Genomic DNA, 15,342 nt, shown 5'->3' on the forward strand with positions numbered 1-15,342 from the left:
CAAATCCACGCAGCTCCAAAACTAAAGAGTTTCATGCAGCTTTAAAATGTATTTAATAAAAACTTTTATTAGCAGAGCCATGAGGAAGAAACGGTGCATCACTTTAAAACAAAGAAACGTTCTCTGTCTGACTGCTGTCAGAGCTCTGAGGATAAATATCTATAACTAATCAATCATATCTATCAGTTAAACCTGAACAGTAGGTTTTACCTTGTATTGTGTAACATGTCACAGGACATCTGCAGGCTACAGGTTAAGGATCAGCTTTGAGCTCCGTTCATTTACAGAAGGACACATGCTGACCGTGTTTTTAAAGTTATTCTGAAAAAATAAACGAGCGTCATCAGAAAACAGCAGCAGATGATCCTTCTATCATCCAGGACAGCGGTCGGAAAACTTGATAGTATCTCGATATTTGTGTGTTAGAGGAAAAAGAACATTTATTGAATAATTCTCTATTTGATTCTAGTTTTGCACAAGGTGATCAGACAAAGTGCCGTGCTGCACAGACCGCCGACCTCGAAGAAACACAAAGACCAAAGAAAAAAAATCAACAACAATTTAACGAAGCAGCTGACAAAAGGCACAGACCGTCCCCTCGTCGTCAGCAGGTCTTTTGTGCTTGCTGATCAGCTCTGAGTTCTTCTGTCTGTGCAAGAGTTCGGAGGCTGCTTCATGCAGAAGCATCTGCCTGCATGTGCTCAGCCACACACACACACACACACACACACACACCCTGGTGGCTGAGAGCAGTCATCCACATCAACGCACCGCCTCCTAATCTCCTCCTGCTCCCTCATCTCTTTGCTCCTCTTTGTCATCTTCACCTCTTCCTCTCCTACTTCCATCCTGTCACTTCACCTCCCTCCTCTTGCCCTTCTTCCCTTCTTTTCTCTTCCTTTTCCTTCTCTCTCATTCTTCTGCCCACATCATTCACAAAAACACGTATCAACAAGAAACTAAATCACTGATTTAGACTTCAGGGTATTTCATAGAGCTGTGAGCACAGAAGCTAAAGTAACGTCATTAAACGCTACTTTAGCGCTAACCGAGTCCATGACAGGAGAACACAACACAACATTATAGTATGTACTGATTTTATAATCAATAAATCATGAGAAGGTTCAACCTAAAGATGTAATAACGAGCACTGCCCTCTACAGGAGGAAACAGGAAGAGCATGAAGAAGATGCCCTCTGACATCACAGTGACATCAAAAGGCCGACGTCAGCATGTTGTAATAAAAACATAAAACTGAAACACGTTGCTGAGCTCTCGGCTTGCTCTCGTTTCCGTATTAATCCAGCCTAAACAGGAAGCAACTTCTTATCTGCCAATTCTGTTTATGGCTTTTATTGTAGAATAAAAAGTGGTTAAAAATGTTAACATGGTCTTTGGTCAGTGGTTGTTGATCAATGGTCATGAGAATTTGCATAATTAAGATGAAGGAACTGCCCTCCCAGCCCATTGTTGCTTCACTGGGCTGGTTTCAGTCATTATGCAAATGTCCTGTTTATAAGATTGAAGCCTGCAGTCAGCTGAGACTGAAGACGTCACCTGGATGATGATGAAACGTTTCCCCCACAAAATGCTACATTCTTTTTAAAAATGGAGAAAATAAAATTTAGACTCAGAGGAAATGTTAATAAGTTCTCACAGATGTGGCAGCCTTTTATCACTTACTTTAACTCGTTGAAAACACTTACAATAGACTAAACTTTTGTACCACAGGGTTCCCTTCTGTTATGGTTTTGGGAGGGAGTTCATTATTTTTTTTTTTTTGTTTGTTCTTTTTGTTGTTTTTGTTTTGTTTTTCTTCCTTTTTTTGTTTTTGTTTTTTTGTTTTTTCTGTTTTATTGTTATTATCCGAATTTCGATGGCCTAATTTGTTTTGATATATGTCTTTATATCGGTTGATACTTGCTGTATTGGGCCTGATATGTTAAATTACATGTGCAAAACTTTATAAATAAAGAGGGGAGAATTTCACCATAAAAGCTTAAATGCACAGAGCAGTTGCCACGTGACTAATTGATTAAACATTTGCATTAATGAACAGTCAAAAAAAAAAAAAAAAATGCTACATCCGGATGAACAGAATCAACTTTTGGAGAGTTAAAAATTTTAGTTTTGTTTCATAACATTTCTTAAACTCTCCTCGTGCCACGCCCCCCTGTGATCATCGTTACTCCTCCTCTTTTTCTGTCCTCGCTCTGATGAAAACACAGAAACCTCGTCGTTGTCCTGACCCGTCTGTTAAAACAAACAGAGCAAAGCTTTCCCCTGAGGCAACACTGACCCCTGGTGGTCGGGTCAAACATTTCTAATGATAATTTCAGTTTCACATCTACCAACAAACAGAAGACAATCAGGTTAAAGCTTAAAGACGAGAAAGGCTTGAGCCATCAGTCCAGAGCTCGTTAATGTCCTCACATCATTAAGACCCTCAGCTCACTGCGATCAATCACTCGTTGGGCCCACAGCTCATTAACGCAGAGGGCACATTGAGACGGGAGCTCATTAACAGCCTCTCAGCATCATTCAGGATGGAGATTAACTTTACTCAACAGGACAGAGCGTACATGAAGCCACGGCTCGAAGCAGTTTAACACATCTGAATCCCTTTGACTGTTAGCCTTCAGCTTTGTGTAACACCACCCAGATGCTCACTTCATGTCTGATAAGAAGACAGAAACATTAGTCGTTTATGGCAGCTGTAGCTCCCAGTAAACACTGATGCTAACGAAGAGCGATTTATTAACCTGCAACAAGCAGAATGGCCGGGTGGCGTTTAAGCCGCACAGATACAGGATGTTTAAACTGACTTCCTGTTTCCTGTGCCAGTTTATTTATTTATTTATTTCAGCTGGTTGTTGTGTTTTCATCAGGGAGGTTGCAGAGTGCCCTCTGGTGGATAAATTATGCAACATCCGCACTGATAACATGGTCGAACGGTGTTTTTATCCACGTTATAAGGTTTCATTTATTGGCTGTTATACAAGCTGACACCGACACATACATCTGTAACCATTACGGTCCATAATACCGATAAACCAGTCGGACTTTAGCAGAGATGCTCTTAAAACTGGAAAACCGTGAGAAGAATGGGAGCTTCCAGCTTCTCTCATCATCTCATGAACATCAGTGTCTGTAAAGTTTCAGTGGACACTGGAAGCTGGAGACAAACTTTACTGAATAAATGTCTGATATTGTTCAAAAATAGAAAGGATGCATGAGGAAGGTCAAGAGAGAGAGATGCTGAACACTGAACGTGTCACTGCGGAGTAAAAAATAAACTCCTGACCACAAATACAGAAACCGCAGCTGGATTTAAGGGAGTATAAACAGTGAGGGAACCTTTAACATCCCTTCAACTGTAGAAGAAGAATCAGAAGAAGAAGAATCAGAAGAAGAAGAATCAGAAGAAGAAGAATCAGAAGAAGAAGAATCAGAAGAAGAAGAATCAGAAGAAGAAGAAGAAGAAGAAGAAGAAGAAGAAGAAAGGTGGAGTGAGGACGAGACTAAAGAGGAGTACAAAGAATAAAAGGAACAACAACAACATGATGTAAATATATATAATATAAATATATATAATCTTCTATAATTTCTAAAGAGAAATTATAGAAGAGAAATGAAGAAAGGGCAGAACAAGAAGAAGAACAGGACATCTGATCGGCCGTGAGTGTAACTCACAGAGTGGACACAAGAGGGAGCCAGAGGACTTCCTGCAGACTTAGATGAGCTGAAACGTGACACCAGCGTTCATCGTGAGATTAAAATGTCTGATTTTCAGTTTGATAAATGAAACTGTGGGTTAAACATGAACTCTGACTAAACTTTGGACATTTCAAATCAATGAAATCAAAACACAAGATCAGTCTGAGTGAAGCTGTTTTTTGAGCTCCCCTGAGAGGCCTCGAGCTCAGACTTTAAAAACTTTGTGCTAATCTGACACGTGACTCCATCACGATGAAGCGTCTCCATTGTGCCGTCTCTGTGGAAGCAAACCTCAGCGGAGCAGCACAGCAGACGCCTCCTGAATGTTAAACGCTCCTCTTTGTCATTTCTCTGCTGCGCTGCCACGAAATCATCCAAACTACAAACCAGCCTGGAGGAAGGTTGGGGGCAAATGTGTGTGAGCTGCAGGTTTGTCCTTACGATGCTGTTGAGGTCGGAGTCGAAGCTCCCGATGTGGTGGGTGGTGTTGCTGCTGGTGTGAATGGACGCGGTTGTGGCGACGCCCCCCAGGGGCTCCAGACCCTCCTCGTCCCACATGTAGGTGCCCCCGGACCCGCAGCTGTCGGAGGGGGACAGGTCCAGGGACGAGCCGCCCTGCAGAGGGGACGGACATGTTTGATTCAGACCACGTGGAGTTTTTCAGCTTTTATTAAACGTTCATGACTGCAGATGAGAGCAGGACAAACGTCCTCCTCTGTCTTTCCCAACAGCGTCCTGCCTCGCCCGGCTTTCAGGGACAGAAACCACGTCTACACCCTGCCTGTTAACTGTCCACGTGTGGGGCTGCTTTCACCTGCTGCAGCTGAGCTGTGAGTCAGGTCAAAGTATGACTCAAAGATTATGTCATGTTTCTGGAAATGGGTTTAAGGTTTGACAAATGGAGGAAACTGTGACAATTCAAGAGGCTAAATATCTGAAGTGGGTCTATGAGGTGAGGCTGAAGGCAGGGTGAGGCCAAGCAGCATCCTCCTGTGCTGATATCAAAGCCTGCAGTTCCTCTAATGTCCACTAGAACAAATAGACTCAAGGACAGCTTTTACAACAGGGCAATAGCCCTGATCAATGTAAATAGCTGACCTGACTGGATACCTCCCTGGACTTTTTAGGGGGAGGTAACAATGTTTAAAACGATAACAATAATATTTATATTTATAACAAGGTGCAATAATAATTAATGTGCAATAATAACAGTGTGCAATACACATACACTTATTCTTCTTTTTTATACTAAGTTAATATAATGTGTTGTGTTGTTTGTTACGTTGTGATGTGTCATATCGTGTCGTGTTGTGTTATATGTAGTGCCGACGTAGGACAGTTTTTCCAATTTCATTGTACTACTGTACTATGTATGACTGTGCAATGACAATAAAGAGTTATCTTATCTTATCTTATCTTAGAGGCTGACTCAGTGTTAAAGCTCTACAGCAGAAAGAAACATGCTGACGGCCTCATACAGAAACTCTTCATATCAACTGTTTTCACAGCTCACCTTTTTAAACTGTTTTAAGGCTTAAAGTCTGCATTATTAGGGGTGTGGCCTCTTTGACTGACAGGTGAATGGTGACACAGTCGGCTGTAGCTGCTAGCTGTCTGCTAGCTTCACCTCAGCTAACTGGAGTCCCTGAACTGGACCTCCGGACTGTGTTTGTGCTGTTAGACTCTATTTTTTCATACAAATGAAGCAGCCTACTGGCTTTTATTGATTTCTCTAATTAAAAAACAAAATCTGGCAAATGTAACAGGAAGTGTTGGCCCAAAACTACAAGGAATATGGCCGCTAGCACAGGCTAAGCCACAGCATTAGCCGATAGGTTGGCAGACTGTGGTTTTATAAAGAGAGCTGCTGCTGTGGGCACTGATAGCTCCTTCTGATTGGTGGATAGAAAGTTCTTTGTATGGGTTTAATGGCGCTACCTGCTCGTGGTAGTCCGGCTGACTGGACCGTCTCCGGCGGGAGAGTCGGGTCAGCTGATGGTCTCCTCGTTCACCTGAACACAAGCAGGATTATTTTTTTTAAGCAGTCGTCTCGACACTTTTTCTCCTCCCTCCTGCTCCTCATAAAACTCACCTGTGAGTCTCACGCTGCTCCAGTCGATACCATCATCCAGAAAACACAGCCCGGTCGCCTTGGTGACACAATTAGCGACCACCTTGTCGTCATCAAACCTGGCGCACGATTGGTCGAGCCCGGAGTCGTCTTCCTCGTTTTTGGAGGAGAGCAGCAGGATGCCGACGCCTCCGTTTCCTGCAAACAGCAGACAAGCGTCGCCGTGAAGTCGGATATTATTCTAATTTACTGACATCTATATAAAATAAGAAATCTGATCTCACCGAGGTTGTCAAAGTCGTCCATGTACTCCTGACTGGTGTCGTTTCTATCCAGAGAGGAGGTGGAAGACAGGGACATGTCCTCCAGCGTCTCCCCTAAAATCGACACCTCTGCCTGGGATGCAGGCTCTGCCGGCAGCTCCTCTGCGTCCGGAGCCTCTGGAGTGTTTTCTGGAGGAGGACGAGCAGCTGTTAGAGAGAAACTACAAACAGACAAAAATAAAAAGCTGTGGGTAAAATAAAGAGTTAAAAGCTGAACCTGGGCTGTTTTCTGTCGTCGAAGGCGTCTCTACAGAGTCCTTCCGTCTGCTCAGTCCTTGGTCGTCTACACACTGATTGGCCGTCGTCGCTCGCAGTGGGCGGGACTGCTTGATGAGTGTTGGGCGTGACATCTTGTAGCTGATGCCACTGGGCCTGGAGGTGGGGCTCAGGCTGGGTAGGAGAGGTTTCTTTAAGGCAGATGGAGGCAGGAGGGAGGGGACCCCCGACCTCGCTGAAGCAGCAGAACCAACACTGGCTCCGCCTCTACCTGCCTGGCTGCTAACAGGTGGTTTCAGCAGGCTGCCTTTAGGTGGAGCCCTGCTGGTGGAGGGGGACTGAGGGAGGGACGAGGAGGAGGCGGAGGAAGGAGTGAGGGTGGGGGAGGGCTGCCGTCGGACCTGGGTGAGGCTCCGTGAGCGAAAGCGATCGTCTTCAGTGAGCCGGACGGAGACAGCGGAGCCGAGGCTGTCGCTGGAGTACGAGCGGTTGGCTGGAGTCTTCTTCTGGAACGGGGAACCAGCTCGAGATCCAGGACCAGAACCGCCGGCACGAGAGAGGAAACTCTGAGGCCGTCTCAGAGAGCTGCTGGGTCTGGGCCGCGGTTTGGGCCCCGAAACGCCGTTCAGGGCGTGTTTGGCGCCGTTGGTCGGCCCTGATGGACTCAGTTTGTTGGATCTGATTTTGGAAGCAGGAGGCGTGCTGGGGCTGGACTGTGGAGACGGCGATGATGATGATGGCACAGGCAGGCCAAAGCCACGCCCCTTTTCCACAGAGGCTGCTTTTTTGGCGTCACGCTGGGAGTAAAACTGCTGGACGCTGCTGCGATTCCACCCGCCCTTCCCCCGGCTCCACGCCCTCTCCCCATCACCGCCGCCGTCCACCATCAATCCATTTTCTCTCCTCAATTTCACAGAAATCGAACTCGGCACTCGGATAAATCCATTCTGTTTAGCCGAGGACGGGGGCGCCGTTAGGGCGCCGTTGCCCCCTGATGGTCCAGGGTGGTGGTAGAACCCGTTGGTGAGGCGGGTGCCGGCGCTGGCGGCAGCAGCAGCAGCAGCGCTGGTGCTGACAGCGGCGGTGGCGGCGGGAGCCGTCTGAGATCTGGGCCGAGAACCAAACTTGGGCAACCTAGAGACCATGGTGGGCATGGCGGGAGGGTCGACGAGATGAGGGGCTGACATCAAACCCCGCCCACTTCACCATGGAGACACAGAGTCAGAGGATCTGGACAGAAGACAGGAAAAGATGATGTTAAAGGTCACGACCTCAGAAAGGTCAACTGTTCTGAAAACTATTCTTCTAAAACTCTCAGTGATGAAATTTGATTAAATTAAAAAATGTTTTAAATTGTTTTCCAAAGAAAAACAAAAAAGACAAATTTCAGCAGCAAAGTTTGGACATGTGGAGTCAAACGAGTCCTGCGAGGTTCCCTCGGTTAGCTTCACGTGCACTTTGCAGCTTAGTCTGTGTGACACTTGTGTTTCAGTGCAGACCGACAGGCTACAGGTGGAGCTTTGTTATCACGCAAAGCAAGAACCAGTTCAGAGAACGCTTCCATGTAGAGCTACGAAGGACCTTTACTGGAAAACCTTTCAAACGCCCGTTTGCTGCGGTTTCTCTGAAGCACAACAAAGCAGCTCTCAGCGCAGCGTCTGCAGGCGCTCCTCACTGAGCAGAGCTGCAGGATCAGGACAAAGCTGCAGCAGCCTGGGACACTTTGGTGAGATATAAAAAAAGCCTGGCAGCCCACAGTGGGTGATCACATGATCCCTCTGATGGTAAAGGAAAGCCCGCCTCCATGAGGTCACCATATTCAGTTTCCCATTAAGAGCAAACTTTTCTCCTGGTTTAAAGAAAGTTTCTGAGGAAGAATCACTACAGAAGGTTCAGGGATTGAACTTTACAGGCTCGAGTGACACTGTGGAGCTGTGCTGTGGAACTTTATTCATAAAGCACATTTAATAACAACAAAATGTTGGCCAAAGTGCTGTACAAAGATTTAAAAAAGCAAAAAATTACACAGTAAGAAATAAGATCAATAACAAATACGTGGATGATGACTGGGTGGATAGATGGGTAACTCTCACGCGGTGCTGTGGCACAGCAGAGCTTTCAGACACCCTGATTACAGACTGCAGGTTTGAACGGCAACGTTACAGGAAGAAGCCTCCGAGCCTCGATGTGGGTTCAGTCCTGATGGAGGTGAGATGGACGCATGTTTACTCCAAACGTGTATTTTTAGCCTTCCCGCCCCCCCTCCTGGCCCCCGCTGAGCCCACAGATATGTTGGTATTCATAACACCAACCGTTCCCTCTGACTCTCCAGAAACAGTCGCTGAAAGTGGTCGTCTGAGTTTCTGCTGGTCGCTCTGCTCCACAGCAGCTACGTGATAGGCTGCTTTTATAGCATTAGCATTGTTAGCTTGACATGACACCATCTGTGACGCGCGTGCAGAAACACGGAGCTGCACGTGTGTCGTGCACTGACAGCGTGAAGATAAACCAGCGTCCAAAACTTGTTTTTTGCAAACAATTCAGTTTCTGAAATCTGCAGAGCTCAGTTTGTGATCCTTATTTTTTAATATGTTTCCACCTGCGAGGCTCGCTGTATTATAAATAAAAGCTATTGTGTGTTTTTTTCAAACAAAGTGAAAAATGGATTTAACTGTAGATACGTGTTAGTGCTGCAGGACTGTTTAAATGAACAACTCCTTGTTGTGTTTTCATTCATGTTTTGAGGCCATAACAAACTGTTATTACTGTCGGTCACCTGCAGTACCTTCTCGGCCCATCAGGGGTCCCCGGCCTACACTTTGGGATTAGTCCTTGACGTGGGTAGAACAATAAACCAGCTAAGTTTAAGAGTTTGCTGAAGTTTGCTTGCTAACAAACATGTTGGCAGGTTTTAAATCCCAGTCAGCATCCACAGCTGAGCCCAGACTGAACCTGCTGAACAAAGACAACAGTTTCATTCATTTTGGTGATGATGATGCATGCTGCAAATTTCCAGAAGTTTCTCAGCACCAATGACGTCAGCTACCCCGATGAAATATAATGAAGGTGTGAAGCCGACAGGCCCCGCCCTCCTGCAGAGAGCCGAGCTGCGGCGTCTGCACAGAAACTAAATTACAGCCCTGAGGGAGCGGAAAAATCCGGAGAGGAGCAGCTCTGACTCCTGCCAGTGATTAACAGCTGAAACATGTGGCAGCTGATCGCTCTGCAGCTTCAGCGCCGCCGGCTCGTGTGTGTGTGCGTGTGTGTGTGTGTTTGGGCTGGCGTGGAGATAATGCTTAAATGCACTCCGCCCCTAATAAAAACAGTCTGCTGTTCCTGCACACAGACACACATTAATGGTATGCCACACCCATCACACACACACACACACACACACACACACACACACACACACACACAGGTAAGACTGCATGCAAATCCAGAGGCCGGGAAGCTGCAGGGACACAAACCTGCGACCTGCTGCTGCATGAAGTCTTGCAGCAGCAGGTCGCAGGTTTGTGTATCTGGTTGCAGAAGTTCATAAAACCACAGCGACAAGAGTTCAGTACACATAACTCAAATGTGTCAACACACACACACACACACGAGTGCATGTGAGTAATTCCCACAGACACAGACATGTGACCACAGGGTGTAGCCTCACTGGTTCCTGCATCTTAATTAAGTTTAGGAGACTCTCGTTTCAACTGGAAAGGAATGCAGAGCAAACACGGAGTCAGCACTCAGAGCTCAGGAACGTCACGGTTTTAAATGCTGCAAACACAGACAGCAGCTGCTGTTGCAGAGCTCAAATAATCAAACAAATCATTTATATAGATGAAAAAGTTTAAAAGTGGCTGAACTCTGCTGCAGGCTCTGGATCAGCTGAGCGTGGGACGAGAGGCAGCAGGCAGGCGAACCACGGATCACATGGTTACAAATGACTGAACTTTCAAAATAAAGGTCAGGGTGACTGTGTACTACTAGACAAGAAAATAAAACGTAAATAAAACATCATCACAAATGTGTTGATCAAATTAAAGAAGCAGCAGCAGCTAAATTACTCTTTAAAATGCATGAAAACTTCTGATTTTATAACTTTGTTCTTTGGAAGGAGACGATTCTCTTCACTCTGTCAGGACCCACACACCTGTGTTCCTGAGCCCACACAGCCTCCATCACATGCTGGTGTTGGTCAGACCTCCGAACACTCCTGATCCACCAGTTTATAAGTATCACTGACTCTACATTAGTGTGCATTATAATCACTCTCAAATATCCTTATAGCTCTGAGCTGTTAGATTTGCCCTCTTGGCCTTCAATGGCACTTTTTACTGGGATACATAAAGACGCATCAAAGTCACTTTGCACACTGTCACAAGGAAATGACTTGATCTCCTTCGCGAGACACGTTGCACAGATTACAGACCGACGAGTCATTTACAGCCAGTTACTCTGGCGTCGGAGCGAAGCCTCCCTCTCACGTTGCGCTGATGCTAAAACCAGAACCGTCCCTCCGAGCTCGCCCTCAACTCGACTGAGCATCACGAGCTTTTCTGGAGGCCTGAAATCAAACAGCTGATGTGCTTATGGAGGAGCGAGGTAGGTAAGGCGAGACCGCCGAAGAGCTTGTGACTTCAGCGGCCAGCTGCTGGATCATCTGCACGGCCCGAAGGCTCGCCGCGCTTTAGGCCGCGCGGCCACGTGCTTCCCTCACAGTAACAACATTATTCAGCATCAAGTCTCACCTCTAAACTGAGAACATGTTTGCTGTCACTGATGTGAAGAAAGAGATGCTGCAGAAAGCTGACTCACAGCTTCCCATCAAACACTCACAGCTGGTAAAGAACGATGAACTCGGGCACAGCTGGACGTCACCGTCACTGTGGCCAGAGAGCAAAGCGCCTCAGTGAGGCACCATCGTGTATCCGTTCACTTCATCTGTATAGTACTGCATTTATGAGACACTCTTATTTTATCCACAGAATAAAGGTTTATGAATAATTCAGGTAGAAGACTCTGTGCACAGCGCCGCTGTGAGGCAGACTTTCCAACGCTCTCATCATCATCAATGTAAATATAATACTAAATCCACTTTTTCCAGCAGCAGGTTTACGTTACTGCTTCTGCTTTGAGGATGAATTTCTGTGGGGGAAGTTTAAGTGTGTCATGGTCACGAGTGATGGAAAGGTGGCACATGAGGTCGCCTGGTGGATCAGTGTGGTGTCCACCCACCAGGAGCTCCTCTAAGGGTGCCCTCGCTGCTGTTTGCTGGTTGAGTGCTGCGCTAACGTTAGCATGGGGGTGTAAACAATGGTAACCATGGCTTCCGTTAGCTTGCGAGGTAGTTGAGTTGTGCTCACAAAGGCAAAGCTTGGACTATTACTGTGGAGCTAAAAAAAGGTAACCAGGGCAGCGCTGATGTTTTCATCATCTGATGGTAAATAAGTGTGAAAAGGTTAACGTCCAGATTAAGGTCACATGATTCATGTGCTGCTTCAGCTGCAGGCTGGTGAGATTAGGGATGAAGACCGATTAACTGTTCAGGTGGGAGTTTTTCTACACTTGTGTCACATTGACTGACACGTAGCCACGTCCTCAAAAACTCCAGTCATGATGATGTCACAAAGCCTGCAGCAGTACTGTCCTCCTGTGTGCGTGTGTGTGTGTGTGTACGTTTGTATTACCAATGTTGTGGGGACATAAAACTGTCGGTCACTTTGTGGGGACTCGACTTCTCTTTGGTGGACAAAGGACAAATCCACGACTTGAAGCATTGAATGTAAGCTGGTGTAAAGTCCTCTGAAGTGCTGCGAGCAGGACTGAGTGCAGCTGTACTGCAGCAGAAGCACTGCTGCGATACCAAGGACACACAGGAGGAATGAAGACTGATGAACGAGGTCAGGGCAGAATCATAATGAGATCCTCTCTCCTCGCTCTCGTCTGTGTCTGCACACTGTGTCTCTCTCTCTTCATCCTGTGTTATTTATCAGCATCTCTCCATCACTGGGCCTCTTGTTAATTTGGATTCTCTTCAAGTTGAAACTGAGCTGAGCAACAATCCCGACCCACAGAATGTTTGACAGTGTTGTGCTGGCACTGATGCTCCGAACACTTCATGGTTCCTGTACAAACATTCATATTAAACATGCCAGAGTTTCAAACAGTGAGCTGTTTATGCTCAGACTGCACACTACTCAAAACACACAACTGTGCACTGCTTGTTCTATTGTTGACTCCGTGTGACCTCAGAGAGGGGATCACTCACAAGCTCCGCCCACCTGATGTTCATATCTCAAGTTTACAAAGAAAAGTCTGTCAGAAGAAAGTTGGATAACAGGGAAGTGCGGTTTTCAGACACAACTGAGTGCAGCAAGGCCCAGCATGAGAGGAAAAAGGCTTATTTCCAACTGTGAATCATGCAAAGCTACCTTCATAGGGTTCAGGAACAAAAACGTGGGGCTGGAAATGAAACACGGGCCCTTTATCACAGTGTTTCACAGTGGTTCCTGAACCTCTGATTTATGACTGATGATTCTCTCAACCATTAGTTCCCATTCAGCAATAACCTTTGTGTCCGAACGGATCAAAACGAGTGCTTATCAATCAAAAACACAGCTGTAGTAGTTTTACATCGTGGTCACTGTCCACAGTCCAGGACACATGTTAGATAACTGAACACACAAGATAAAGACACCGTGCAGCCTATCTGAAGTGGTACATGCTGAACAAACACGGTGCCAAAGTGTCTGCATGTGAGCCGCGACGAGGAAAGTCCAGTCGGTTCCCTCACCTCCTCTCGTGCACTGCACCAACGACCTGCCGCGTCAGCGCTCGCTGGTGTTCCCCGACCTCTCTGCGTGGGTCTTTAAAGCCTCACACATAATCCAGTTTGGTGTCAGGCTGCTGGATGACTTACAGGAGAGATTTAAGCCGGATGAACAAGTGTGTTTAAGATAAGAGAAGCAAACACACGGAGGATAAGTCAGCTCAGAGTGTGAGCGGTGTGGATAAGGCCTCGGCTGTTTGGCTGTGAGCCACAGAGTCCATTTGAATTAATGAATCAAAATCCAGGTGTAAAGTCAACTCGCTGTTTGTTCGTTTGGATAAGAAACGAGTGAACTCTGATTACAGCAGCAAACCTCACAAGAGCAAAGATAAAAACCATTCTCAGCACCAAAAACTACAGACGCCCGTATCCTTCAAATTCCCCCACGTAGTGTTAGCAGAGCACAAGTGGACTAATGCACAGTTAAAAGTGGGCTTCGAGAAATACAGCACTCCCTCTGAGGCTGGATTACAGGCAGCTCCACGTTTGCTCCATTGTTCCAGTTTACGTAACTTAATTCACTGCAAACCAGTCGGAACTTTGCACCATTTCAGCTGCAGCTTCCTGTGGGCTCCGTACCAAACGTGCAGCTTTTCCCCCCAAAGACGACGTTTGAGTGCTGAGGTGTCTGCCATCATCGGTGAATCTGAGCTGCTCGTGTTGGAGCTGAAGCCAGTGAATCATGGACCGGCAGTTACCTTCATTCATTTATATAGAAAACAGACTTTGCATGAAAGGAAGTTTTAAAAGTGTCAGTGATGCAAAGCTGTTTCTGGAGGCCCAGGATACGAACACAGAGCTGGAAATGATCTGAGCAGCTCTCCATTAAACTCCGAGTCTGGATCTGAAATCTGCAGAGAAGCCCGAGTGCTGCTTACGTGTCCTGACCTTGACGGCTTTGTTATCGACAGAGCGTATCCATGAAGGATACCGGGGTGATCTGAGCCCGAGACTGACTGTACTGTGCTTATGAGTCACTTTCACTAATGCAGTTCACAGAAGATGAGCCAGAAAACAGAGCTGCTGGGAATCAGCATCCAGCGTTTATCTTCTGAAGCTCCAACAATCAGTGAAACGATCAGAAAAGACATCTGCAGCTACAAACAGGTGCTGAGCGCCTCTGTGAATCCAGACGGATGTGATTAATGGACAGCCGAGACAAACATACTAGAACATACTCAGCTCTGTAACTGAATGGAAAACCGTCAGAGAACGAGAGCACGCACGCTGAGGGCGTAGCTACACTGCGAGGTCTCGTGTCTGAGATGGTTTTAATTCCATATCTGCACAAACTTTGGATGTTACAGAAAAATTATAACTGTGAAGTGAAAATCTAGATGAAACAGCATCTTTTGTTTCCCTTCACCAGCCGCCGCCTCCTCCTTTGACTCCCCCCTGCTCTTACTCCCCCTCCTCTTCCTCTACTGTACGTCCATGCAGCCATGCTCTGAGCTATCGATGTCTTCATGCTCCAGTTCTCCGCTCACTCAGCTGAGAGGAATCGAGGGCTGGCGGCGAGACGGCCAGGAAAGGTCAAACACGTCCATCTTTAACCTCCTAAGACCCGAACTCTTCCACAGCAGCATTTTTAATTTCTCTTTGATATTTAGGCTGATTGGGACCCGATGAATATAAAAACAAATTTGATTTTTTTTTTCCACCTGATTTTTGTTTCTAAGAGAAAAGGAGCCACATACGAGGATATGCGTTTAAAATTTTGATAGAACAGTAGCAGCATAATGTCCTCGTAAGTGGATATCAGGCCCTTGTAGAGCAAAATTGAGTATTTTGGTCTAAATAACCCAAAATGTGACGTCCACATATGTGGACGCAGGTCCTACAACGATTAATCTGAAATCAGTTCAGCCAGGATGCACGCAGCTACTTTACTTATCACTGTGGACCGCTGTCCTGAGCAGGGGGTCCGCTGCAAACAGTCAGTATTGGCATCATCAAATAATCTGGAGATTATAAAGGAATATATTCATTTATGGTTTATCGAAATCCCCAAACCCACCAAAAAGCACCCATGCATGCCACAAACCAAAGAATACTTCATGTATAATGAAGCAGGGCCAAAACTCATCACTGTTTTATACAAATTCAGACATTGGCCAATAACTTCTTAAAGATGAGTTCTGAGTCAGACGTCCGAGAGTCCGGACTCTGCCCGTCTGGGTTTATTT

General features: G+C 46.3%; 1 protein-coding gene across 3 annotated transcripts in view; it reads right to left on the reverse strand.

The window, feature by feature from the left end:
- LOC146704050 (serine-rich coiled-coil domain-containing protein 2-like) overlaps positions 1-15,342 on the reverse strand; it is a 46,086-nt gene that overhangs the window by 23,646 nt on the left and 7,098 nt on the right. For all 3 annotated transcript variants that reach the window (XM_085467072.1, XM_085467073.1, XM_085467074.1), the window contains exons 2-6: positions 6,329-7,557; positions 6,073-6,240; positions 5,810-5,986; positions 5,656-5,729; positions 4,159-4,332 (exon numbers count right to left, since the gene is read on the reverse strand). In XM_085467072.1, the coding sequence (XP_085323198.1) occupies positions 4,159-4,332; positions 5,656-5,729; positions 5,810-5,986; positions 6,073-6,240; positions 6,329-7,514 (1,779 nt within the window). In that variant the 5' untranslated portion in view covers positions 7,515-7,557. The remainder of the gene's footprint in view (positions 1-4,158; positions 4,333-5,655; positions 5,730-5,809; positions 5,987-6,072; positions 6,241-6,328; positions 7,558-15,342) is intronic.

The sequence above is a fragment of the Copadichromis virginalis genome, linkage group LG8, assembly GCF_057382275.1.
Source record: "Copadichromis virginalis isolate Kocher_CV1m ecotype Utaka linkage group LG8, C_Virginalis_male_GT1.1, whole genome shotgun sequence".
NCBI lineage: Eukaryota > Metazoa > Chordata > Actinopteri > Cichliformes > Cichlidae > Copadichromis > Copadichromis virginalis.